This window comes from Puccinia triticina, chromosome 7A, assembly GCF_026914185.1.
Source record: "Puccinia triticina chromosome 7A, complete sequence".
Classification (NCBI taxonomy): domain Eukaryota; kingdom Fungi; phylum Basidiomycota; class Pucciniomycetes; order Pucciniales; family Pucciniaceae; genus Puccinia; species Puccinia triticina.
In genome coordinates, this window is record NC_070564.1 from 3,164,024 (window position 1) to 3,191,378 (window position 27,355).

General features: G+C 50.3%; 5 protein-coding genes across 5 annotated transcripts; 3 read left to right on the forward strand and 2 right to left on the reverse strand.

Moving 5' to 3' along the window:
• Positions 1-435: 435 nt before the first annotated feature.
• PtA15_7A372 (uncharacterized protein) lies at positions 436-9,673 on the forward strand (the record flags this gene model as incomplete). The annotated part of the gene is made up of 16 exons (XM_053170972.1): positions 436-556; positions 2,132-2,800; positions 2,991-3,023; positions 5,928-6,032; positions 6,115-6,311; positions 6,392-6,415; positions 6,572-6,788; positions 6,966-7,014; positions 7,091-7,352; positions 7,457-7,799; positions 7,921-8,335; positions 8,494-8,542; positions 8,613-8,729; positions 8,815-9,131; positions 9,195-9,279; positions 9,362-9,673. The coding sequence occupies 16 exons, from the start codon at positions 436-438 to the stop codon at positions 9,671-9,673; spliced, it is 3,315 nt and encodes a 1,104-aa protein (XP_053022200.1).
• A 1,825-nt stretch (positions 9,674-11,498) lies between these two features.
• Positions 11,499-15,218, forward strand: PtA15_7A373 (uncharacterized protein; the record flags this gene model as incomplete). The annotated part of the gene is made up of 14 exons (XM_053170973.1): positions 11,499-11,601; positions 11,710-11,782; positions 11,871-12,096; positions 12,189-12,330; positions 12,423-12,611; positions 12,671-12,789; positions 12,909-13,018; positions 13,089-13,799; positions 13,885-13,970; positions 14,045-14,149; positions 14,255-14,404; positions 14,497-14,603; positions 14,694-15,037; positions 15,173-15,218. The coding sequence occupies 14 exons, from the start codon at positions 11,499-11,501 to the stop codon at positions 15,216-15,218; spliced, it is 2,511 nt and encodes an 836-aa protein (XP_053022201.1).
• Positions 15,219-16,216: 998 nt separating this feature from the next.
• Positions 16,217-16,945, forward strand: PtA15_7A374 (uncharacterized protein; the record flags this gene model as incomplete). Its single annotated transcript, XM_053170974.1, has 3 exons — positions 16,217-16,431; positions 16,556-16,695; positions 16,782-16,945. The coding sequence occupies 3 exons, from the start codon at positions 16,217-16,219 to the stop codon at positions 16,943-16,945; spliced, it is 519 nt and encodes a 172-aa protein (XP_053022202.1).
• A 783-nt stretch (positions 16,946-17,728) lies between these two features.
• Positions 17,729-20,132, reverse strand: PtA15_7A375 (uncharacterized protein; the record flags this gene model as incomplete). Its single annotated transcript, XM_053170975.1, has 11 exons — positions 17,729-17,884; positions 17,957-18,023; positions 18,134-18,305; positions 18,379-18,510; positions 18,688-18,770; positions 18,841-18,877; positions 18,979-19,399; positions 19,471-19,574; positions 19,661-19,691; positions 19,758-19,851; positions 19,957-20,132. The coding sequence occupies 11 exons, from the start codon at positions 20,130-20,132 to the stop codon at positions 17,729-17,731; spliced, it is 1,473 nt and encodes a 490-aa protein (XP_053022203.1).
• A 1,761-nt stretch (positions 20,133-21,893) lies between these two features.
• Positions 21,894-23,082, reverse strand: PtA15_7A376 (uncharacterized protein; the record flags this gene model as incomplete). Its single annotated transcript, XM_053170976.1, has 2 exons — positions 21,894-22,183; positions 23,013-23,082. 2 exons carry the CDS (start codon positions 23,080-23,082, stop codon positions 21,894-21,896), a joined length of 360 nt encoding a protein of 119 aa, XP_053022204.1.
• Positions 23,083-27,355: the final 4,273 nt, after the last annotated feature.

Sequence of the window (27,355 nt, forward strand, 5' to 3'; positions counted from 1 at the left end):
CTTTGCTTTCCTCCAACTCGAGTGGCAAGAAAAAGTTGAAATATTTCAATCTGTTGATGAAAAAACTAGCAACTCTATCAAGCATCCATTACCAAAATCACAACACCATTCTCACGAGATATGTCGTTGAGCAGGCTAGATTGAGCGTACCGTTTATCAAGTTACTACGAATCTTACTTGACAAATTATCACGCACGACCAGCAACAGAGTCGCGTTAACGCTGGATACGGAGCTTAACTCCAGCAAACTGGAAACGTTAAAGCAAACCCCCGCTAGTATTTATTCGGAGTTTTTAGATCACACCTCTAGCTTTCAGGACCTAATACGTGATACTAGCGAGTGGATGCGCGGGAGGCCCCAACGTTTGTCAAGCGAGGTCGACTCTTTCTTATTTCTTCTGGCTTTGTACATCATTCCTCCATCTGCGAAGATCGATGACTCTCCACTCCAAAGTGACTTCAAGGCTTGGCTTTGCGAGTGGCGCAGATTGTGGCAGACCGCCAGTAACCGTTGGCGGCATGCTATCCGCTTCCCTCAAAACTAAAATTGATAACCGTAAGCCAATCGACCCTTGGTATAAGTAGGTGTTGTGATTCGAATAAGCTGATGCAGTTGTTATCACATTGCCAGTCCATAGGTCAGATATCCATCACCACACATTATCTCCTTTTGTAATGTAACAGGAAACTAGCGAAACTATTGAGGAGTGAGGAACACAAAGTTCACTGCCAAGCCCCCCCCCCCCCCCCCGGTCGAACCAATCATGAATTGGTTAAAAGAGAGGAAAAGTGGCAGCTTTTGCAGCAACATTCTCTTCGACTTGAATCGCATTTGCGCAGGTCATCCTCAAGAAAAGTCTGCCTATAATTAATCCATACGTGCTTCCGTCCAACGCAACAGATGCACCCGGGCAAGAGTGAATGTAAGACGTGCAAGAGAGCAAGAAGGCCGCTTCAACCTGGCTGAAAGGCTTTATCAAGGACTGGCTGAGTCGATCCCACGGGAGTTGAATAGCGCGCGACCCGAGGCGCGTGCACTGCACATGCCGCGGGCTCGGGGGCTTCACTCTCGGAGTCTCGTCCACAACTCCGCAGAACCCTATGACCTGTAGGAATTTGAGATCAACAACTTTATTGCAGCTAATAGGAGTAGATAACTGACAATAAAAGAGAAAAGAGAAAATAAGTAAGACACAGCATGATGAAACGGAATGAAATCACAATGTACCTTCAGATGTTCTAGTCCTCACTATGACTCAAAGAATGGACACATAAGATTGTAAAGGGAGAGAGAAACAACAGCAAGCCTGGGAGATGAAGAAAATGATCAACAAGAGTAAATCAGAAGAGAGAGAGAGCGAAGAAGAGAGACAAGAGGGGTTTCGGCAATACCTCCACTTGAGTTGAATCCGAGCTCCTCCTGAATCTTCAAAGTCTAAGCGAGCAGTGGAAGTGATTCTAGAATCGAGCAGTCGGGATGAGATCGGCAGTGGATTAAGGGATATGCGGGATAGTCGGTAATCTTTTCGGAGTTCTTCTCGAGTCTGAAGGTTCTCACTCAAGCTCCGCGGGCGAGGGATTATCGATCAGGGGGGGAAATCATTTTGCATATATACATTCCGCAGTCCTCTCACTAAGCATACACCCGCACCGCTACAGACCAGGAGCACTCATTTGACATGACCAACCACATTTCCACCATACGAACAGCCCTTCGCTCGGAAAAGCAGGATGTCTTCGCAGAAGAAGGAACCAATGGACCACCGGTTCGTGTACGTATGCATCCTCTTGACCGTCGCAGCAAAGAACGACTGGCCGGTGTTTTCGTTCGACTTGGAGGACGGCCATCTGGACTGTCCGATCGACGAGGAGGTGTATGTGGAGGTCCCCGAGGGCTTCGGCGAGCCCGGGAAGGTGATGAAGCTCAACAAGCCTATCTTCGGCACCGCCGCGGCCGCGCGCTGCTGGTGGAAGCTTATCCGGTCACTCTCAACCCACGGCTACAAGGGCGCGAACTTCAACAATAGCATGTACACGCTGCGAAAGGGGGGCGAGACGATTATCATGTGGGTGGATGCGTGCGATGGGATCGCGACTGCGTCTTCTGAACAAGCGTTGCGTGCCTTGGAAGCGCTCATCAAGACGAGCTTGGAGGTCTGCTGGCACGTCGCCCAGCCCCGGGTGCTCGACCATGTGACAATCGTGAAGGTCTTGGGGGGCTACAGTCTCTCTCAACGCGACCTAATCGACGAGCTTGTGCGCGAGCATTGGGACGGATCCACGCTTGCGCAAACGCCGATGCCGGAAGGCTATGCACCCACCTCGTCCGGTCCAGTCAGCGCAAGGCCGGCGAGTGAATACCTGTCGACGATGATCCGTCTGAGGGAGGTAGCGACGCGGACGCGGCCGGACATGCTGTACGGCGTGGCCACGCTCGCGCGATTTTCGCAGAAGCCGACGGCCGAGAACTGGCGCGGGCTGGCGCACATGATCGGGTACTTAGCGCGGACGCGGAAGACAGCCCTGAGGCTGGTGCCGAACGGGACGGCGTCGGCGGCTCTGGAGGGGTACAGCGATGCGGTGTGGGCGGGGACAAGTGTGCCGTCGATAGGGGGGACGATCGTGCGGGTGTACGGGTGTCCGGTGTACGCCGGCTCGCAGCGGCTGCCGGACTACGCGCTGTCGGCGTTCGATGCGGAGATGATGGCGGTGGACGAAACAATCAAACAGGCCCTCTGGATCCGCGACCTGCTCAAATCCCTGCTCGGCGCCAGCCTCACCATCCGGCTCAACTGCGACAGCAACCCCGTCGGCACACACGTCCACGCCGGCGCGACTATCCCGCTGAGAATCTCCGACCATCCCACTATTCGCGCCGGACTCGCCGTCCTCGCCTGGATCCCTCCCGCAGACCAACTCGCCAACATCCTCACCGAGCCGCTTCCGAAGACGTCCTTCGACCTCCTTGCGCCCAAAGTCCAGGGCCGAAGCGTCGCCCCGTAATGTTGGTCAGGTCTCTGTCTGTCCGTCCTGATCTTGCCCGCTTCTAGCATCTCATTCGCGTGCATTATGTAGCCGCTGTCTGACGCATCGTGCCAGTTATTGCACAACCATTTTTTCGCATCGGGTCTTATACGAAGCCTCGTCCCCGTCTTCCTATTTGCTGCGGCCTCCAGCATCCTTACCTCGCGTCTCGACATACCCTCCAGAAACTGCTGCTTATCCTCGGATAGACTTCTATCTGTGAACCCACCCAAGAACTGCTGTTTTCCATTCGAAAAATTAAGACTCTATGTTGTTGTTTTCATTCTATTTACCTGGCCTACAGATATTCCTCCAAGACCTGACAGTGAGAAGATGTCCTACTCGCATCTGCCATAGTGTCTTGTACTGCTCTCTCAGATTGTCAATCAAACCCACGGAGTGCCTGTGAAACGGCATCCAAACAGTGGCTCAACTCAAGCCTTGCACTCCCCCCGGCCAATCAGAGGGCTACTTTCTCCATTGTTGAGAGACAAAGTTGGGGAAATGCGGGCTGTGAATGTTCTTCCTCGCCTTCTGAAAGAAAGTTGATTTCTTGGAAGTGTCCCGCTCAAAAAGTGCGGAGGGAGTTAAGTCCAGAGGCTGGAGAAGTGTTACATAAGCCCACAACTGAGGAACAGTGTCACAGGATGTTGTTTATGGTGTTCAAAATTGCATATGACACTGTTTACATAAAATCATAAAGCCAATTTTGGCTGGGAGATGTCAGCGCGCATAAAGCTTGAAGTGACATCTGCCAGAATTGCAGTTTATGATTTTATGTAAAAAAATCTTACATATGCAATTTTGAACACCACAGTTGTATGTCATGAGGTGTACTACATATCAAACTTAGAGCATCCACCCTTGTTGCGGTAAATCTTTAGGTAGCCAGCGAGTCCCGCGAGGCTTGGTTGCTTAGCTAAAGAAAAAATCCACCCTCATCGCTAGATAGCGGCTCGGTAGGCTACACATATTTAGATAAAGACACCACCGCCACCCTTGTGTCTACATAAATATGTATGTATGTATTTAAGCACAAAACAGCCCACATATTCATAAGAATATAGGCCAATGACCCAATGCCCGGTCTACTGAAGACCAGTCATCATTTCAACTAGGTCATCCTGATGACCGGTCGTACTATCCGATGACCGGTCATCCCATCGAGGACGGGTCCATTGATGATGGATCATTCAATGACCAGTCATCATATCAATGTCCGGTCATCCTATATTCCAATTACCAGTCTATCAATGTCCGGCCATCCTATGATTGACCGGTTGATCGCTATCATTGGCCGGTTGATTGATGACCGGTCATCCCATTGATGACCGGTCATCCCATTGATGACCGGTCATCCCATTGATGACCGGTTGATCCATGACCAGTCATCCCATTGATGACCGGTCAATCCATGACCAGTCAATCAATGACCGGTGAGTCAAAGTGTTATGTATATTGTATATTATCGTTTTTTATTTTTTCTTTGGTGGGGGGCGGGGGGTGGGTGTTGGCATGTTTGTGTAGTATGTACTTGTGTTTGGCGAGGGTCGGGAGGCTCGTCAAATTTTTCCTTACAGAGGCTCTGTAGTTGATGGTAAATCTAGCAAGGCTTAGAGAGTTACCTAAATATTATTTAGCTAATGAGCCCTAAAGAGGGCACGGGGGTGGAAAATCCCTTACATACTCTGTAAATCTTACTTAAAGAGCGGGTTTACAGAGACAAGGGTGGATGCTCTTAACCCAAGTCCCTCACTGCTGCGGGTGTCTGGTCTTGCAAAGCAAGCCTCCAATAGCCCTTGGCAGGAGGGACTTGCGTGCTATCACCCCTTTTTGGTGTGCCAAGATTCTGAGTTTGGCTGGGTGGATTCTTCAAACCATCACAGTTCCTTGCCCTCAGAACCTAAAGGCCTGAAAATTTGCTAGACACAAAGCCTCGCTTCTTGCCTATCATCCAATACAATCTGAGTTCTGTTGCACAACTTCTTCAAGTACAAATAAATCATCCAAGTAACTCAAACCTTGGAGTTCACTGAAGTTGAGTAACAGAGAAGATCTGTGCTCAATGAATTTGTACATGTGTTGTTTTTTTTTGACTTACAGTCAGCTCTCTGAGCCCTTGATCGCTGGCACAGACCGGCCATTGAGACCATACAACCCTCTTGATGACCGGTACAGACCAGTCATTGAGGGGATATGTGCAACTCCCCGGATGACCGGTACAGACCGGTCATCAAAGGGATATGTACAACCTCTCAATGACCAGTCTGTGCCGGTCATTGAGGGGACTCAACCTGGATGGCGGGTGCTCTTTGGAGACATCTGGGGTGGATTTGTTATTGGACATGTTGGGACAGGTGTTGCTGCTTGTTCAGGTCTTACTTTCATCCATCTCAGTTCTCTACTCACCGGCACAGTGGTGAGCACGGTCCTCAAACTAGCTACACCTTAGGTAAGGCGGGGTGATTGAATGAGGGCCCGTGCTCTGGCAAAATGAAATATCTACAGATCTCCCTTGTGGAGTCGGTTATCTCTTTGCGAGTATCTTTGCTTGGTTAATTTCTCAGAAGATATATGTGTGGCAGTACATACAGATAAAAAAAACAAGGTTCTTGAATAGCATCTTGCGCTGACAACCAGCCAAAAAAAGAATCAGAAGTGTTGTTCTATGAAAAGTGTGCAATGAAGAAAGTGAAAAGAGGCATGAAAAATCCATTCTCTGTGCGCCAGAATGGGGAGGCAAGTCCCTCCTGACGGAGGCTTGCTTCGCGAGTTCAGCCTACCCCCCGGGGGCCCGAAGTCTCGAGGGACTTTGTTAAGTTCGACTACATATGCATCTTGCCGTGTTTGGTGCGCTGTGCTAAACTTTGCCGGTTCTTACGCATTTGTTTGACACATTGTAGACCTCGACAGCTCGATATTGATATCCGAGCAGAAACCCAGCGAGCTCGACCAGCAGCGAACGGCAGAGAACCCGAGCGGCGAGCGAGCGAGGACTAGCGCGGGCCGTGATCGAAGCCAGGATGGACGGAGATGAGGACCGGGATGTGGGTGGGCTTGGGGGGGGAGGAGCGGTGCGGGCGGGCTCAGATGAACGGCTGGCGGCGGCGAGTGTGGTCGGCAGTCCCGGCCGCCGGGGTCCTTCGGCCGGGCCAGGACATCAGCGGTGCGTTCCTCGATCCCCTCCTGCGCCCGATTGTCTCGCTGATCGGCCCGGTCCCGCCAGTCCTGCCGCGCACCCGCTTCCTCCATCCTCGGCAAACACTCCCCTCCAGACTCAGGATCGGGTGGGTCTTTGTTTTTCTCTCTCTCCTGTTCGCGCCCGACGGCTGATTGGTGGGGTTCTTTCCCTTTCATGCAATTACAGTCGGCCGCCAGTTTGCATCCGCTGGTAAGTTATGTTTGTGTGTGATCGGTGCTGTGACAGCTGTCTGGGTGCTGTGCGTCTTCTGATGACGTCATCCGCCAGCCAACTGCCAGCCACCCATCCACCACCGCCCACCACCCTCGACCACCCCCACCCCCACCACCATCCACCCTGGAACAGCCCAGCCACCAGCGCCCGTCTGCCGACTCCCAGCGGCCATCCAAGCGCCCACGATACTCGCCCCGCTCCATGCACAGCCCAGACATCCATCCCGCCGAACCACCCAACGACGACGACGACGATGCCCCCAGACACCGATCCTCTCATCCAGCCGCACCACCCAAGAACCTCACCCAAGACTTCCACTCGCTCCTCAAGACCTTCTCCGATGGGCTTCGTGCCTTGGCCCCTCACCTCATATCACCACCACCACCACCACCACCACCAGAAGCTGCTCCCGACAGTCACCAATCACTCAACGCGGACTCACTCTCACTCGATCATCCCACTCTCTCACATCCTCTCCCCCATCCCTTGCATCCGCCCTGGCCCTTGATATCCGACATCGATCGAGAAGAGATCGTCCGATTGCTCTTGCAAAGCCTCAAGGAAATCGGTTATCCGTTAGCAGTTTCATCAACCCCACACACACACAAAAGATGGGCTCGCTCTGACTTACATTGTTTTGGGAAATACAAGAGCTGCAGCCATGACGTTGGAGGTCGAATCTGGATTCTCCCTCGACCCCAGTCCAGAGATCACCTCCTTCCGCCAAAACGTCCTGAATGGAAAATGGCGTGAGGTCGACGCACTGCTCCTCAGGGAATATCTCAGGTACTCCGACCAATCAGATCACGCCCCCATCAACCCTTCCCCCCTCTCCCCCGTCTTCAACAAACATGACAGCTGCGACAGTAGGATCGCCCAAAGTCTCTTCGGCGTCGATGCCCACGTCCTGAAAGTATGTCTCAACATCCATCTGTCTCTCCAGGCCTCTTCTCTAACAACTCACACACACACACACAGCTGGCCAGGTTCCTGGTCATCCAAGAAAAATATCTCGAGCTGCTGGAGTCCCGTCAAATTCGAAAAGCGCTTGTCGTCCTACGAAGTGAGATTGCGCCCCTGGTCACCCCGCCCAGTCAGAACGGCTCCGCCTCCTCTACCCAGAAGCCGAAATCGCCCCCATCGGGGATCGGCCTGCCGTTCACCAACAAGCTACCATCCTCCCCAGCGAACGCCGCCCTGGCTGGTTGGTCAACCACCCAGGACGAAGACCCCGGTGTCCAGAGGCTCTGTCTCTTGAGCTCCCTGATGATGTGCGGTACTAGTGAGGAGGTCCGTGAGAGGGCCGAATGGGATGGAGTGGCCTGCGGCAGTCGAGTGAAACTTTTGGAAGAACTACAAGGTATCTGTTTTAGATACTTTCACACCGGTCATCTCAGCTCACTCACATATCCATAAGCACAGTCCTAGGTTTTCTACAAACTGAACTGTTGCCTTTTCTTTTTCTTCTCGATCGTCCATAGAATTGATACCCCCACAGAAGCTGCTCCCACACCAACGCCTGCCGCATCTGCTCGAGCAATCGAAGACGCTCCAACGCCTGCAATGTTTGTACCATGTGACAAACCCTCCGATCTCGCTGTTGTCGAACCACACCTGCAGCCGGTCGGCGTTCCCGACGGAGACCAGCCATGTGCTGTCCCGACACACCGACGAAGTCTGGCGGATCGAATGGTCCCACGACGGCCGGAGACTCGCCTCCGCCGACCGCGCCAAGACATGCATCATTTGGAAGCTGGTCCCCTCCGCCAAATCCTCGGCTGCCTCCAACGGGGACTCGGCCCGCCACAACACGCGCTCCTCTCGCCTCTCCGGCCCCTCCTCACCCGACAAGAAACCCTCCTCCCGCAGACCCCATCCTGCCACCCCTCACAGTCCGTTTCGTGTGCTTTTCGAACAGTCACACGTCTCGAGATTGCTCATCCCTGTCTCTCTCTCACTATCCATGTAGATGACGATTTCGAGTTCGAAGTCGAGCTCGTCTTGGACCGTCATCCCGCCGGGATCGCGTGTATTGCGTGGTCGCCGGACGACAGCGTCCTCCTGACGGGCGCCGATTCGACGATTACGATGTGGAACACAACGGTCGGCCTCCTAGCCCCAATCTCTCTTGTCCTTTTTTCTGAATCTATTGTTGTGATCGGGGTTTACATAGACGGGGCAATGTATCGCGACGATGGTCAAACATGCCTACGACGTGGCCGCCTTATCGTGGCTGCCGGACGGCCGAAGCTTTGTCTCGGGCGGGCTGGATGCCCTTGTGCTGTTTTGGGTAAGCCCTGGAGAGTACCCGAGCCAGTTGGACCAGTGGGTGCAGACTAACGACAAGAAATGTTAACTTGGACGGCGGCGTGCAGGACTTGAAAGGACAAAACACTTACAAATGGCAGGTCGGTCCGACCCGAATCACCGATCTGGCGGTCTCTCCAGACGGAAAACGGCTGGTTGTCATCGGCACCGCGTTGGTCGATGCCTCCTCGGCCGACCAGCAGCAGGCCCACCAGGACCTCCCCGGCTTCCCGGCTAACGCATCCGACAGCCCTAGCAGACTCGCCGCTTCCAATCATCACGATCATCATCCCCGCGCCCCCAATGAGCCCGGATCTTCCAGCACCGAGCACAGGAAACAGAGCCGGATCCACATCTTCAACATTCATGACAAGACGCAGATTGGGTTCGTGTGCATCCCACACATATGCACGCTTTTGGGGACTGACTGTGTCCCTTTTTTGTGTAGGATGATCCCGCTGAGTTCTGAGTTGACGACCTGTGTGTCTATCTCGGACGACTCGAAATATGCGTTGATCAACCAAGCCCCAAACGTGAGCCACATCCGAATGAGAGAAAGGTGCGATGAGACGAAGACTGACCCAAAGGGCTTGGGGGGGGGGGGGGGGGATGCAGCAACTTTTATTGTATGCGCTGGAAGAGCAGAAGTTGATCCGTCGATACGTCGGCCAGAAGCAGAACACACACATCATCCAGAGCTGTTTCGGCGGCCTCGACCGCAACTTCATCTTGAGCGGGAGCGAGGACGGGCAGATCTATGTGTGGCACATGGAGACCGGCGCGCTGATCGAGGTGCTGGGCGGCCATGGCCCTGGCTCGGTGAACGCAGTCGCATGGAACGCGGCGCACCATCCGCCCATCTTCGCGAGCGCCTCGGACGACCACTCCGTTTGTCCCCCTTTCCCGCTTCTCTCCCGCTGTGAATGATAGGCTGAAAGAGGCCCGGTTGGTGTGCAGGTGCGGATCTGGCAAGCGCCCAGCCCCCGCCGTCCGGCCCCTCCTGTCCACACCCGCCCTTCCCAGCCCGCCGACGCGGAGAACGCGCGGATCCCGGACGCCCATATCTTCCAGCTCATCGCCCCCGACTCCGCCCACACCCTCCCCCCGCCCCCGCCCCCCGTCCCCGCCCCCGCATCCGCCCCTCGCCTGCATCCCCGCACCGTCGCCCGCCGCCGCGCGACCGCCGACGAACACTTCTTCGGCGGCGAGGACGAGTTCGATCCGGAGGATGATGACGACGAGGAGGATGGGGACGGGGTGGAGCAGCGCGGGAGTGGGGGGCTCGGGGCGCTCGGGGGGCGCGGCCCTGATGACCACGAGATCATTTACTGACCCCGCCCGCCCCGTCTTCGGGCCACTTCCACTCCGCTTCTTGTCCCTCGCCTCCCCGCGCGTCGAAATCGGGCGCTTTTTTTGGGCAGGGGGAAGGAGACGGCGGCTTATCTTGTCGTTCCATCCCTCCCTCCATCTCTTTCTTTCCCGCGTCCTGAACCGCCTGTTACTCCTAGTCCTATCCTTATCATCCTGTTGTTGACACTTGTTGTTTTAGTTTATCTTTGGTTGGGCGTGGGCGGGCGTATGTCGTGTGTGTATTTGGGGGTGGTGGCCAGTGTAATCGTGGATGGTGGCCGAGCCCGTTTGTATACTTTACCCGAGCCCGCTCGCTGGCGAGTAACCCTGTGAAGCCATAACAAAGTTATCAGGATGGGAGAATGTGACGACTCCCGGGAACTCATGGCGGCTCACGGAGGCGGGCGAGGGCAGCGGCTGCAGTCAGGATCTGGACCTGGCCGCCTGTGCTGTATACAGGGGATCTCTGCGACGGACTGGTGTTGTGTCGCCCGCTGCCGGCCTTCAATGCCATCGAGGGCTCCTCTTCAGCGAGCTCAGCGTCGGCCGAGGCTGAGGCGTGATGCCTTCCCAACCCAATCGCTAGCAGGTGGCTTGTCTGGGCCACACTGCGAACCGCACGGTGTTATCGGCAGGCACTGGTTCTGCAGCACTCCGCCGGCTCCCTTGGCCGCACTCCGCGTGGTTGGGGGGCAGGGCCTGAAGAGTGTCCCCTCCGCGACCTCCCGGCCCTCGACAATTTGGTCGATGGGCACAGACCTCGTGAGCCAAGGACATCCTAGCCCTCGCGCCTTTTCTCCCTCTCTCCTGCCGTAAAACTAAGGAGAATTTTGCAGCTCTTGACATGCTGCGACTCTAGTCCAGCTCCTCAACGCCCCGGAATGACACAGGCGATTTGGAGTGGCTTTGGTCATCCTTGTGCCGAGGGTTGCGGCGCTTCTGCAGCGTCCCCCCGGCACTTGTTGCTCCCGAATTAGCTCACCAAATCCCAAAAAAATCCTCAAATTAGACAAAAAACAACATGAAGCCCGCAAGAAAAGTTGTGCCAACTGCGTAGCCCGCGGGAAAAAAATAACTCTCCGTCCGGGAATTGAACCCGGGTCACCCGCGTGACAAGCGGGTATACTGACCTCTATACTAACGAAGAATGCTGATGGATAGTGGCCGAAAACTAAGTACATATAGCGCCCTCCAAACAGAACAAATGTTCATGACTACACTGATCGACGCGCTTGTGTATCGATGGACAGCGAAAATTTGGACGAACCCTACAAACTGCAAGTGTTCAGAGTAACAGAAAAGTGAGTGTATAATGATTTACTTTCGCTATCCTCAACACCCAACGGAAAGCTGACCCCCAAATCACATTCTCCAACTATCAGTCTCAATCCAATTTGACCAGATGGCGCAATCTGGCCTCCATCCGTTGGCTGCACTCCTGAACCAGGTCAATTTGCCCACCGCTCGCTCTGTCGTTTACCGTGAGGAATGTACCCAATGTTTTGGTGAGTTGATGATATCCATTCGTGTTCGGCTCTCTTCATGCCTCCAGTCCCCCTGGGAGTGAATAGGTCTTACATCCCAATTGATTGATTTATTCATCTTATATGTAGATTCGCAGGACAGCCCATCTGGAATCGATGTTTGCTTGACTTGCTTTAACGGTGGATGCGTACATTTCAAACAGTAATTCGTCGAACTTTGATTAATTCGATTTGGCTTTTAATTCAATCGGCTGCTGATAATACCCTGTCGTACCCCATGCGGACCCTAGTGCCTCCAATCACGCCCAGAAGACCGGCCATCGGCTTGCTATGAACGTACAACGTACCCGAAAACCAGACTCGCATCAACGCAGCCCTTCTGCTGAACCCCCACTCAAGAAATTGGCAATCACCGAGCAGACTGAAGACCAGTTCGACACAAAGACATTGCTGGTTCATTACGCCTCTGCCGATGAGAGAAAACAATTCGCATTTTCGGACGTTGCAGAACCGAAAGTAAGGGATTTGAGCCAGCCTTTTACAACAAATCTTGTGGAAATTTTAAAGTTGATTTTGAATACGCCCGGATCAACTGTTTTGTGATCAAGATCGAGCAAGCTGCTGCGGCCATTCTATCGGCGTCGTCCTCGGCACAAGCTAGCGAAGTCAAAGCTTGGGAAGAAGAAATTGAAACCTGTCGCCACGTTGTTGACCTGAGCCAAGACCCCAACGCAGCCCCGGTTGCGCAAGGTAGTTATTCCCATTCCCAAGCGCAAATTACGGAGTCGATTTGTTTTAGAGAGATTGGCCAAGTTGACCATGGAACGATCCATTTTGATCAGCTTCAGCCACCTGCCATGCATGTGAACTGTCTTCCAACCTTTGGTTCTGTCTCCAATGTGGCTCGCTGGGTTGCGGCCGACCTCAGTACGGCGGATCGGGTGGAAACGGCCATGCACTTCAGCATTATGAGCAGACGGGCCATTGTGTCAATGTCAAGATGGGCACCATCACCGCGGAGGGCACTGCAGGTCGGTCGTTTAATGCAGGTAATGGAAATGTTTTCCTTGCCTGATTTCCCTGCAATTAGACCTTTATTGTTACAGCTGTGATGATGCTCGAGCGGACGATCGTTTGCAGGAACATCTCGCCCATTTTTCCATCGAGATCGCTAAGCAAGAAAAAACGGAGAAAAGTATGACTGAGTTGGTACGTCTCATCGCTTTGATTTCCCTCTTTCTTATAGTTTAAACTTCTGCTCATAGTCTTCCTCCCCTTTCTTCTAACCTATTCTCTTACACAACTTTGTCGACGGAAAAAAATGATAGCAAGTTGAGCATAACATGAAATTCGATTTTGCCATGTCGGGCGAGGAGGGACGCGAATTGCATCCCATCGAGGGTCCTGGTTTTACTGGTCTTAAGAACTTAGGCAACAGGCAAGTCTTTTCATCTTATAAACAAAAAATAATTGGAGTAACTGACAGCTACACATGGTTTTCACTCTAGTTGCTACATCGCATCCGTTCTGCAAGTTCTTTTCGCATTGCCCCCGTTCCAAAAAAGGTACTTCCAAGGCATCTTTGAGCTGCATAGTTCGACCTGCGAAGCCGCGAGCCCTGCAGACTGCTTTGATTGCCAGATGAGTAAGATCGCCCACGGAATGCTCTCGGGCCGGTATGCTGTGTCAAGATGTACTGGCGAAGAAAACGGGGCTAGAGATGGCTCGCACGTTCCGGCCCAGGCTACCAAATCTTTCCAGGAGGGCATCAAGCCGATGATGTTCAAAGCATTTGTTGGCAAGGGTCACCCCGAATTCTCCACCATGCGGCAACAAGATGCCGACGAATTCATGCGATACTTGTTCCAATTCATCCAACGCCAAGCTCGACAAAGTCCTGCTAAAGCATCGCTCCTCTCCGCACTGGCCGAAAGCGATTTGGATCCAACGCTGCCTTTCAGGTTTGAACTCGAAGAAAAATTGCAATGCACATCGTGTCAGTGTGTAAGGTATCGGTACGAAGAGCAGGAGGCTCTCAGTCTTCCTGTCCCAGCTGTCCCTGTCACGCCACCTGCTGAACCGGAATCGGCAGGAATCACTCCTCCTGGCCAAACAACTTACCAGCCTGTATCTTTGGAAGAGTGTCTCGAAAGCTTCACGACCCCTCAGACAGTCGAGTACAACTGTCCTCGCTGTAAATCTAAAACGACTGCGTTGACGTTGGTAATCATCAGCTATCGCCAATCTCGAGACGTTCCAAGAGAATACTGACGTCGGACCAACTGTCTTTTGGGCGCTTTATAGAACCTCGCGTATTGCCTCTTTTCCCAAATATTTGGCCATCCATACGCGCCGGTTTGCCATTGTCAACTGGGTTCCTAAGAAGCTGGGTCAGTCGCTATTTCTCTTTCCCAGCAGTCTGGATCTCTTGGGCTCGTATTCATGGGGCTTGCTTGGACATCAGAGATTCCTGTCATCATCCAAGGTCATCAAGTCGATTTAGAAAAGTATTTCGGAAGAGGGATTCAACCGGGTGAGGAAACATTACCTGAGGTCGAAGAACGTGCACGTAAGTCTCTTCTGATCTTCAACTCGTGATAGCTCTAGTGAGACCAAGACGGCTAACCACTTATTTATTTTCTTGGAATATATGATGCGCGATGATCTGCCATAGCCGAAGTATCTGTAAATCCGGAAACCCTATCCGCCCTGGAAAGTATGGGATTTCCAACTGCAAAGTGTCGTAAGGCTATCCTGGAAACAGGCGATTCTGGAGTAGAAAGCGCCACGAGTTGGCTATTTGAACATATGGATGATGTCGAAGGTACATCTGTTTGAAGTTTCATTTTGAATAGTTCCGCGAGATTTATGAGCTGAATGTCCGACCCTTTTCGTTCACCAATCTGGGCTGAAAAGTGGCAGAAGCACCGTCTGCACAAGTGTCGCACAACGAGGAGCATGTGTCAATGCTTATGGAAATGGGCTTCACATCTAATCAAGCTAAGAAAGCGCTCGGCGAAACTGTTGGTTACATGTTTCTCTAACGAAACCAACTCCTCTCAGAACTTGAGAAGGCTCACCACTCACATCTCTGTCTACATGGGTGTGTTTAGGATGGGAATGTGGAGCGAGCGGTTGAGTGGTTATTTAGTCACCCGGATGATGACGGCTCGACGATTGCGAATGTGGGCTCGACAGTTACAAGCGAGCCAGCAGGCGCAGCGGTCCAAAACGGGACTCGAGTCGGCGATAAGAGCCTCCCGGCGCGGTTCAAATTGAGAGGCTTCATCTCTCACAAAGGCCCCTCGGTCTTCAGCGGCCATTACGTTGCTCACGTCAATTCTAACCTCCCTGCTCACTCTCCTTCTGCCCTCAAAGGGGAACATTGGGTCCTCTTTAATGACGAGAAAGTCGCCGTTGCTGAACAGGGTCCTCTCAGTCACGAGGCAATGGCACCGTAAGCACAGTTTTGATACTCATTTCTCGCTCGTTAACTCTGTTTGCTTGGTGTGATGATTGATGGACATCTATCAATTACTTAATTTCCTATTTCATCTTTTTGGATTGGAACCAACTCTCACTATTTAAACAGCTTGGCCTACATATATCTTTTCGAGAGAATAGAAGAACAAAAATGAATTGTTTCGTTATTTCTGTCCCCTTTTGTCAGATTGGCCTACACATATCGTTTATTGACAAACAACAACATAGGATCATTTCCGAAGATAAAGGCTGTCCTCCTCGGGCTGTATTTGCCCATTTGAGTTACTTTAATTAGGAGCTGCAGATAGATCGCCAGTGTCTCCGATAATTGATGCGTCACGCATGGGCGGTTGGCCTAATGCCGCTGAAGGCCCCAGCATAAGTTAGCCAAGCAGCCACCGCTTGGTTTTCCTTCTGCACAGCCGCAAGGAAGTATTTACCGGCTATATATAGAAAGAATTTATTTTACACGTAACTTTAACTCGAGCACCCGAGTTAAGGAAGAATCAGGTCTGGAAAACCAGGTTGATTTGTGAGCGGGGTATCCATGACCCCATTTCATTTGCCAAGCTTGTTGCACATGCCCTCGGCACAATCAAAGTGGCTGACATCCCGTCCTTATTAATAACCAATTCGCAAAGCCCGCCCAAGTGGCGGCAGTCATATGCGCACCTTCAGACGAGTAGGGATTTTATCAAGTTTACATAGCCCTGTGGGTGGGCTCGACATTCATAGACTGCAATCCGGGCTTCCGAACCCAATGAATACTTGCGCTGTTCCGGATATCCTTGAAAATGAGAATTTCTCAATGAAAGGTTATCATAGCTCCATGCGGTCTCCTCCGCTTGCCCCATGGACTTTGTATGCCGCATGCTCTCTGGTTGGTCCTCAAGCCCGGTCGACCAGAGTGGAGTCTGAGGCGGTGCCCTGGCTCACTTCGGATCAGGTGTTCTATATAAAGACGCTGCCATTCGTGGTCGAGGTATGAAACCAATCAATCTCGCCAGCTAATTTCAGAAAAGATAAAAGTAAGATACATGGTTCCTCATCATGAACTCCTTTCTCGAAATTCTGACAAGCTGCTCATTCAATTGTCGCATACAACAGCCGCGCTTAACTTTTAGCCAAAAATAAAAACGCAAACGGAACAACCATGTGGTTTTCAGCTATTATTACAGCTTTGATTCTTACTAGTGTGACTCATATCACCCTCATCTGGGCCGCTGACTCGATTGACCCGCATCGAATTACCGTTATCAACAAGTGCAAAGATGAATTCTCGATGCGCATTCCTGGGCGTGGAATATTCTCTTCGGAGGCTGGAAATGTCAAGCTGACCTACATCATTTATGGCGATTTCAAGAATGTGTACGTTTTCCTTGTCTTTTTGTCACACTTTCCGGAACAAATATGGTAAAGCTTCGACAAGTAAAGACATGTCATCTGACATGCACTTGTTCCCTCTCGTACTAAAACCGAAACGAATCTTTAGGACAGGCGCCGCTGCCGTTGGCAATTTGGCCGATTGTGGCTTGTTTGAAAATACGGCGAAGGGCCCGTGTACTACGGCTGTGTTCTCACTGAACAATTTCAGTAGCACCGCTCACATCGATTTAGTCCCACCGCACAAATGTGAGTACCCAACAGGACATCGATCTCAACACATCACCTTTTGTTTCTTGAATCGGTCAACTCATCCTTTCCTTCGTTGGTCTTAGACAACTATCCTCTACGAATGAAGATGACCAACAGGGCATCGCAGGTGGAATGCGGATCTGCTAATTGCACCACGGCTGTTCGTAAGAATGGAAGCATTTCCAAAGGCCAAGAAATCCAAGACCCAGCCGAATTAACTGGAATTATCTTAGAATTTTGTTACTAGATTAGACGGAAAAGAACATGGAAAATTTCATGAGACTTCATATTGTACAATGCTATTTAATTGTTTGATAGGTTTGGGTTAACGCTCTTGCTATGCTGTTTCCCGTGTTCCGTTTAGATCTACAAAATGGGGCACAGCATTGATGAATTCTTCGAAGGACATTTGAATTGATTCAAATCATTAAAAGAGAGAGAGGCTTGTCAAATGCTTTGTCCACTGGGTCCATTTTTGCTGTGTGTATTTGATAAGGGTTGTTATAAATGATACAATCGAGCACTCTTTATTGAAAATATTCTATCGTATCAGCTAGTAGTAGTAGTTAAACTAACAAGAAAAGCAATGAAATAAAAAACATGATAAGTCTAACAACACAAATAAAGAGTAGTGCGAATGAAAAACAACCGATATGATAACGTGATATTGTTTCTAGTAAAATGAACACAATTAATGACGATAAATTGAGAACAATAAATAAATAGAACAACAGATAACTAAGAAAACAAATGCTTTAGTGATTTAATCAGGGAGGGGTCTATTCTGGTCATTGAGGGGATTCAACCCTCACGATGACTCGCGCAGACCAGTTGGTCATCAAGTCGATTCCTCTTGATATATTATTCCAAAACTGCAAAAGTATAAAAGTGCATTCAAATCCTATTCAATACCTAACTAAACATAAGCAAGAGTAACAATTCAAGAAACTTGAATATAAATATGATTATTAATTATGGTTAAACAAAAACACATGGCAATTATGATACTTTTTTAGTACTTGGACAGATGTTAGGCTTTCCGCGGCTTCTCTACAGACTTTGGCCTTTTCGGAGATAGTGAATAGTTACCGGGGTGGGAACTGAACCTTCCAAAAGCAGATCTGATTTTTCTTCTCTTGGAATCCATCATTGTTGGTGGTCGGCGAAACATGTAGGCATCTGGTGCCTGGGGAAATAATAGCAAGTATAAGCCAAGAAATCTGTGATCAATCAACACCAGAGAAAGAAAGTAACTTACATAGGCTGTTTCACCAGATTGGTCTTCATCAATACCTTTCACCTCACTTTCAGAGTCAACCCTGAAGCTACAAAAAGGTATTCGATCAATTATGAACATACTGAAGCATAAAAAGGATTAGTGGTGAGTCTTGGAATCTGATTTGGTTTAATGAATTATGTTAAGTGTAAAACTGACATGATGTAAGTAACAATGAATGACCAAGATCCGCCTGCTGCAACCCATGCAAGCTGTTTGTACATCTGCTTCCAGTTTCTGTCAATCATCCCGCCGTCAATGACAGTGAAGCCATCAGAACTTGCAATGCTTTTTTGTGCGAAGATACCGGTTAGCAATACGCCAACAATACCTGAGAATGGGATATAGAGACAGGATGTGTCAGTTCAGCTCATGAGCTTGATATTTTGGCATTTAGAATGTACCTGAAGTCGCGTGTCCGGCGAAAATATCCAGGCCGTCATCCCATGGCAGTTTGTCACGATAAGCAATGGTTAGATTTGAAACAGCGGCTGCGAAAATGCCAACAACAATGGAAGAGGAAGGACCGATAAAACCTGTTTTTGAAAATCACCTTAAGTAAATTTATCCTTGCTTTTTTTCTCAAATAAAAAAAATTCAAACTCACCAGCTAACAGTGTTACAAAATGTAATTGAATCAAATGGAAAAAAATGCAAAGTTTGCATGAATAAAGAGTGTTCATTTAGATGTTCTATAGCTTTAAGCTACTTACCGGGTGCTGCTATGGCCACCAAGCCGCAAACTGCTCCTAGACAAAACGCAACAAGCGACCACTTTCTTTCCAAGCGGAAATCCCTATAATACAATTCCAATCAGAGATCATTTCTGGGGATCATGGGTGAAAAAAAAAAAACAGATGACTTACATGACTAAAAATGTGACACCGCCAGCGCAAGCAGACACTGTTCAAAAGGAATACCGTCAATAAAATAAGTAAGTAAGTTAAGATGAAACATAAGCCAGAGACGATGTGGTTGTGAGGAGGATGATAGTGGCTACGCACAATGTGTGTTGAGCATAACCATTGCGCCACGAACATTTGCCAGTGTTCCACCGCCACTGAGACCCATCCAACCAAACCACAGCAAGGTGGTTCCAAGTGCCACATGCGGTACGTTGTGGGGATGCATCTTGATGCCGTAACCGCGCCTCCGTCCAATGAAGAGGGAGTACGCCAATCCAGTCATACCTGCACAGAGCTCCATGGAAACACCCCCACTGAAATCAAGCACGCCCCACCGGTGAGCCCAGCCATTCGGATTATATATCCAGCAACTTATGGGGCAATAGACCAGCGTTGCCCAGAAGAACATGAATATTATCGTTGGCCCTATGCGGCCCCTCTCTGCCGCTGAACCAATTGAAACAGCACCAACAATAGATGCTTGCATTTGTTGAATCATTGCAAAGACAATCGTCGGTATCTTTGAAAGCGGAAAATGGAAGAGTGAATACGGGGTACGACAGAAGTAAATAAAAATGAAGAAGGACAGACTCGGTCATTGGCTATTATATCAGGCTCTGAAAACACGCCGGTGTACCCGACCTGGTCAAAATTCCCAATGAATGGACTAGCGGTGTGCGAGAACGCCAGAGAAACTGTCGGGTATAAAAATCCATATCAATCACTCTTTGCTTTAGAAGCAGTTGCGGATTCAAAATAGGAACTGGCCACCACCACTTACAACCCCAGAACCAAAATTGGAGTGAGACCACCTGAGTGCGTCATGAAGTTAAGAGTCTTGTTGAGTACTGGTGTTTATCAAGAAGGGAGAAACTCACAGCCATGGCCAATAAAGCAAGAAGCAAAAGTGACAGCGCATTTTTACCGCGTACCGTTCCACTGTAGACAAAAGCAAAGCCTGGCACAATTAACCTGCACCGGCCAAAAAAAAAAAAAGATGATGAGCTAATTAGATTCCTGACTGAGCTTGCACACAAAAATTATACGATCAGGCAAAGAAGCAGTGGATGTTCTCACCAAGACATAGCCGCACAAATGAGCACCCACGCGATGTCTCCGGGGTCGTAAGCGTAAATTCTGCCATCAGGTTCCAGCGCAATGACATCAGTGCCTTTCGTGGAAAGAATCGATTCAGGCCCAGTGAACAAAGTCGAGTTCGAGTCGGCCAAGCTGCCATAGGTCAACAACGGCATTTGGAGAGAGAGAGAGAGGCTAGAGGTTGTTGCGTGCACGCGGCAAGAAAATCGAATCAATCGAGCGAGATCAAGCACAAGATAGTCGAAGCGGGTGCAGGAATAAGAGAGCACCTGTGCCCACATCAAGACCCTGTCTTCTGGGCAGCAGTTACTTGCAATTCGCCTGGGAGGGCTGGCCTTGGCCGAACAAGAACCCACTCAATTGGCACGCCTGCGCCGTGTTGGTCGCAGACGCTTTGGACTGCCTAGCGCATCGACGTTGCAAGCACGAGCACGCCTCCTCGCGCCTTACTCGCCCTCCCTTTGGACCCGCATCGCCCGCGTGCTCGTCCTCGGCGTCGCTGCTGGCGCCGTCATCGTCGCGAGGGCCGCGGGCGAGATGTGGATCTGGAAGACGTACGCCAGACAGTTGAGTTCTTCTCTTTGTTGATGGTGGGGAACGCAGAGGCTGAGGGTGTGGGTTTGGGTGTGTACGTAGGTGGTGGTTCAGCGACGCGGGCGCGGGCGCCGACGGCCGGGCAAGGCCGGATGTGGGATACAGGGTCATCGAGCCCGTCGAGGAATAACCCCCCTCATCCCTTCCCCTTTCTTTTGCTTATATACCCTCCGGGCGGACATACCCGCGCGCTCGGTCGCCGCCGTCCTTGTTGTTGTACTCGTTTCCTGCATGTCTTTGTCTTTGTGCGTGCGTATGTGTGGATATGCATTGTGTGCTTGGTTGCGTTTGGTGGTGGGAGAGGCGGGTGGCGGGGGAAGCTCTGACTTATCACAAGTCCCTCGCTTCAGAGGGCCCTGGTACAGCCTCTAGCCAAACTAAGCCTCTTGAACGGAGGGGGGGGGGGGGACCCCCACGTCCTGCAGGGACTCTCCGTAGGAGAGGCTTTGACTTATGTCATACTTTTTGGGGATGTTGATATTTACATTCTGTCCTTTACATTGCACATGCAATGTAAAACCCCAAACATGTAAAATTGCACATCTTGCGCCAATCAATTAATTTTACATTTGTTGGACTAAATCATGTATACCATGTTAAATGTGCCAAGTAAAGTGTGGCATGTAAAAGTGTCCACTTAGTCATGTCAAGGAAAAAAATACATGCTATGTTTTGCAATGTCAGGCCATTGTAAATTTATACAATGTAAAAGTTGCAAATTTGCGCAATTCAATTAAAATTACATTGTTGCCCTTACAAGGCACCCCAAATGTAAAAATTATACGTTGTAAAACTAACATATCTTGTCTCCAGATGCAATTTTACATGCTACTTGAAGGAGAAGACAGACATTGGTGAAAAATGACAAAAACAACACAAAAGATGATTAGGAGAAACTAGAGTTCAAAGCGGCTTCGCCGCCATGGGGCCCAAGTGCCTGACACTAAGGCTTGATGGATCCGGGGTTGCACCTTCAGCAAAGCTTACTGAGTGTGATTTGTCGCATCAACAACCAGGCCATGCTTGTCAAAGGCAAATTCTGACCTCAAGTGAGTTATGACGAGCCCTTGCTAGCGCGATCAAGGAAGTCAGTAATGCTTGTGTGAAAGGACAGGTGACTTGTTTTCCTTTCAAAATTCGCGGCAAGACCATGAACAAACCTCTCGAAGTGGTGCATGTCAATTTTGGGGGCTCGGTCACTCCGGCTACTAACACCGGTCACCTCAACAAGATCAACGGTTTGGTCTGCTTGGCCAAGTACATAAATACACTACAATAGCCTCAAGGCCTGCGGCATCAGCAAGCTCTGTTTTTTTGCTTTTTCAAAGCCCTAGACACTCGTGGTGGTTCTTCCGGGTGATCAGCTCGAACTTGTTGTAGACCGGATGGCTCGGTCGGGGCAAGGAGCGCGAGGAGCTCGAGACGGGTAGCAGAGCAAAAACGGCATCGGCAATACTGGGCTGGGTGTCAAGGACGGCACAGATGAGCTCAGTGGTGCTGACGGTGGCCCGAGAGGAGAAGGCAGAGGCAGAGGCAATCAGGCCCAGCAGATCTAAGCCCAATGACTCCATCACGCTTCGGGATTTGCTCGCCTGCCGGTAGACGGTGTATCCTTGCGGGTCGGTCAGTGATATGGGGCTTGGAGGGAGATGTTCTGGGTGGTGGCTTGGAGGAGCTTGCTATGCCAAGCTCAACACCAGCACTTGAGACTTCTCCAAAGCGCTCGCCATCCCCGTGACTTGAAGATGATCTGCCCAGAAAGACGAGAAATCTGCACAATCTGTGTTGGGCGCGTTCAAAATTTGAACCATGATTGCAAGACCGATTATAATTTGAGCTACTATCGTGATGGAGAATAGTACGAATATCTTTCCCGGTGATGCTCGATTGTAAACAAATTCCCCCGAGTAAAAATTGTACTCCTCCCCGGAGCCCTGGACCTGTTTTCAAAGTTTAAGAAGTCTTTTTTGAGTTTTCTAGAATGAGGTTGATGTTTTGATTTTCCAGTGCTACAGTTGGCTACACTTACGAAGCAAGCCAGTGATAGGACAGCTGAGAATACAAGAGTCCAACAGGTGCCTAGGATCCGTAGGGTCACCAAAAAAAAAAATTGACTTCAAAACCTATGCTGGTCGAGTTTTGCGGGGTTGAAGATAGGTAGGCATCCGGCTACGCGACAGAACAACGCGATGATTGAAATGAGCCACCAAGCAAAGAAGACTGATGGCAGGTCGGGCATCATGATATCATCTCCTTGCCGCCTTGGGAGATGGTTGTATTGTAGTCGGGCGGGAAGGCGACGGGGGTGCAATGAAGCATGTGTCCACGAGCTGCTTGATAGCACAAACCTATGACCATGATAGTGGTCGATGGTGTGAGGATGGGGAAACGGCGAATCAGTGATCATCAAAAGAAATGAATCATGTCCGGGCAAGACTGACCTAGCAAGCCGAAATTAAACGACGTGGTATGTGTGTCTTCTGCGTCGGAAGAGGTGCGATGGATGACCATAATAATTGCACTTGTCTGCCTCCAAGGGAGAAGCCCGCAAAGAAAAAAGATGATTAGGGCAAGGCAGATCAGGGTGGGGGTCTTCAAGTACATAACCTTGATTTTGGTGAATGCGGTGTTGTTTGACGGTTGAATCAGCCGAATATGTAAGGTGGGTTTCCGCGGCCATTGGTCTACTCGAGGGATATCCATGGGGGTGACGTTCCGAAATGGGAGAGTTATGCGGGGTTAACTCTGAGGATGACAATGAGTGTAAGAGTATTAGTATTGTGTTTTGAATAATTCTTGGACATTTGGGTAATCCCCCCCTCCATCACAAAAACACCAACTTCACTTGATGTATGCCAAAAATGGGGTTCACTCACAGATTCTACTGGTATCCAGCTACCAGTGCCTCCCAGACCCCAAAAGTGTAGCTTTTAAACTTTCCGGTGCAGAACTAATTTTGGAAAAGTGTCCAAGCTTTTTACAAAACACAATATGTAAATTTCATTTGTCCTGCAGGGATTAGTGGATTTGCATGCTCCATAAAGGTCAATTTTTGCTTGCAGGTGTGAAAGTGTAGCTGCGGCGCCACCGGACACATTTTTACAAGGTGTGTGTAACATGGCACCAGTTTACATTAGGGGGGTTCACAATTGAAATTTACAAAAGTTTGGAGCTAAATTTAAGGCCCTTCCACCAGGAAAATTTTCATGTCAACTGGGGGCAGGTGACGTGAAGGCATCTCCAGTTTGGTCTCCATTCCAACTCCACTCTGAAAATCAGCCCACCACTTGTACTGCTCATTCCAATGAGCAGGTTCATTCATGTTCAGCTCACTTCATGCTCATATTCTGCTCAGAAAACGTATGTATATGTATATGTACATATGTACATAAATGAGCTGTGCTTTGGGATTGCCGGATTCACACGCACGCGTGTAGTCTGACGCCTTGGCCCTCGCACCCATCTGGGGTGCACCTGCTCCCGGAGGACCCACTCGGCTAACCTCTCCTCCCTTACGGACACTTCTCGGCCCTTGGGATCCCTCTCAGGGGACCTCAAGCCAATGCAAGGCCGTGAGGAGGGGAATCCCTAGCGGACTGGGGAACACACCTCCCCGACCCTCACACAGGAGTCTTGGAGTCCCCCTCCCGGGTTCTCGGGACTCCTTGGGCGCCGCAACATAGCGCCAAGCCTGTGAGTAGGAATGAGACGGCTCCCGCCGCAAGTTCGAGTGTACATAACCGCTAAGCACGGGCGGCGAGCTAGCCTAACATAATCCCCTTGTTTCAGGGGCCGGGGGAGCCTCGCGAAGCAAGCCTCTGAATCGCTCCGCGGGAGGGGCCCGGCGGTGTTTCACCCGCCTCCCTCTGAAACAAGGGGCTTGTGTTAAGCTAGGGCGGCGAGCATGCACAGTGCACCTGCCCTGCCAGGAGGCCGCCCCGCCGCGTTTAGGTCAGAGTGGACTCGATGGCGAGTACACATGGCCATCCAAGTGAGTCTCCTCTGCCTGGTGGCCAGTACCAACCGGCCATCCAGTGAGCCCCTGCTGGATGGCGGTGTGTACCGGCCATCGAGCGGAGCCAAGCCCCTGCTTGATGGGCGGTGTGTACCGGCCATCGAGCGGAGGGGAGCCCCTGCTTGATGGCGGTGTGTACCGGCCATCGAGCGGAGGGGAGCCCCTGCTGGATGGTGGTGTGTACCGGCCATTGAGCGGAGCCGAGCCCCTGCTTGATGGCCGGTGTGTACCGGCCATCGAGCGGAGGGGAGCCCCTGCTGGATGGCGGTGTGTACCGGCCATCGAGCGGAGCCGAGCCCCTGCTTGATGGCCGGTGTGTAACCGCCATCGAGCGGAGGGGAGCCCCTGCTGGATGGCGGTGTCAATGGCCACACAATGGCTTGGGGAAGACTTGCTCTCAAGGTGTAATACATACATATCCTTGCAGCCCCCTGAAGCTGAACAAAAGTCTGAACTTGAACATTCGAGCTCAGGAGTTCAGCAATGTTGGTGGATGAGCGGACTCAGTCTTACTCACCCACCCCTGATGCGCAAATGAGTAAAGAAATACATTGCACAGAGTCGTGCTGAAGTTGTGGCAGAGTCTCAGCCTGTGTTCCTTCATGTCACCTGCCCCCAGTTGACATGAATTTTTTCCTGGTGTTCTGAACAAAATTTTAAAAATTTGGTAAAATGCACAGCAGCATGTTGTACTGGTCAATCAGTCCAATTGATCAATTTTTTAAAAAAATGTTTGTAAACACCTTAAAATGTGTCCTAAAATTTTGTGAATTTCAATTGTGAACCCCCCTATTGGGTGATTTGCACACACCCAATGTAAATTTATTTTTGCACCCAGTCCAGTGTAATTTTACATTGCCCAAAGCATGTAATTCATACATTGTAAAATTAATCCACCCCATACTTTTTGCCTGAGAGTTTGGGGCTTTTGTGGCTTTTTATGCCCTTTTTTCCTTTCGTCCTCCACACAGCAAAGACTGACAAGCCTCTGCTGAAGCCCTGAAGGGTCAATATAGCTGACCATCTTGGCTTCATGTCCAATATATCCTCATAATGAGGATTGGATGCATGAGCTGGATTGGCCGAGGCATATTGACCAGAGCTTGGAGAGCTTGGATCCTGTGGAATTGAATTGAATGAGCATACTGTTTTCCAAGGTCAGTTCAATCCACACATGTTATACAGCCCAGAATACCCCAAAAACCATAAGTTTGGAGGGTCATGGGAGGAGAACGCTTGGACTTCCAGAGACGTGTGTAGCGGCAAAAGATAGGGAAGAGTGAGACAAGTTTCATGATCCAAGGGGCATGCCTGGGGCCCTTTGGGAACAGGGTAAAAATTTGAATGGCACAAAACACCCACCAAAAGGCCTCAAACCCTCAGGCCAAAAAGTGGACATTAGTCCCAAGTCCCTCCTTTGGAGGTCGCGCTTTGCGCGAGGGCGCTTCGCGCCAGCCCAGGCTGTACCAGGGCCCTCCGAAGTGGGGGACTTGTGTTAAGTTAGGTACAGCCTGGGCTGGCGCAAAGCGCCCTTGCGCAAAGCGCGACCTCTGAAGGAGGGACTTGCAGGTAAAGCCAAGAATTTGGCTTGAGAGCTTTCAGTGTTTTGGTGGGAGTTTTTTCCCGCTGCCCTTTCAGGGGTCTTCTCCTTGTGTATTCCTATAGCCTGTGGTGCCAGATTAAAGGCCTGATTTTTCTCTTTCTTTTGGTCTCAATCACCACTTTTTCCCCCTTCACAAACTCCTTCCATCCCCCTTTGAAGTTTGTGATTTTTTTGTGTTCGGCCAGAAGTGTGTATGCAAATTCCAAGAAGATCCATTTGGACTTAATTTAAATACAGAACTCCATCATCCATCCACCTTGACTGCTGAGCAAGGGCAGCACTCTCCTTCAAGTGTAGATATCACAAAAGTGACACTACATTGAAGCTGAGATGCTCAGCTATCCCGTGTCACAATGAGTGCGCGCTGTGTAATGTAAATTTGATTCAAAAATTTGGCCAAAAGCCACAAATTTCCTGAAGCTCTCACATGGAAAAAAGCCAATAACTCATAAGCCTCCCATTGGGGATGGGAGATGCTTCGCATCGGGGTGCTCCGCACCCCCAGTCCTGGGAGGCTTAGTTAAGTCAGGGGAAGCTAACGACACAAGTCCCCCCTGGTGGGAGGCTCGCTGTGCAGCCCCTCCCGCAGGGAGGGACTTGTGCACAAAGTCAAAAATTTGGCTGAGAAAGAAATCATGAATGGCTGGAGGAAAAATACTTAGCATCACCCAGCCTCCCCCTCAGCTCCTGTGGACCTGCCCCAGAGCCAAATTACACTCCTCAATTTCAGCTTTCAAATGGTGCTGGTCTTATCTCCTCAATCCTTATCATTTTTGCTGTACTAATGTTTTGAAATAAAAAAAACACAAAGAAATGTAAACCAAGGAATGACAACCATCATGCCTTGTGGATATTGGATTCACAAGCCTGCATATATCTGCAGATCCTACACCTGTAGCCACTCAATTGTTGCAGATAGAATATCCAATTGTGCATATTATCAGAAAATCCAAAAATGGATCTTCAGTGCAATGTAATATCCTCCAGGATTCCTTTGACCTCCAAAACGGATTCCTTCAATCAGTTTTGGAGTTTATGCCTCAAAAACTTGTGGGAGGGTGCCCATCAGTACTGCCAAGAAAATGTCTATTCAGTTTTTCTTGTACATATTTTGGTGAATTTTAAATTGTGTTTTTGTGTTTTTAGGATTTAAAATCCTTCCTTTG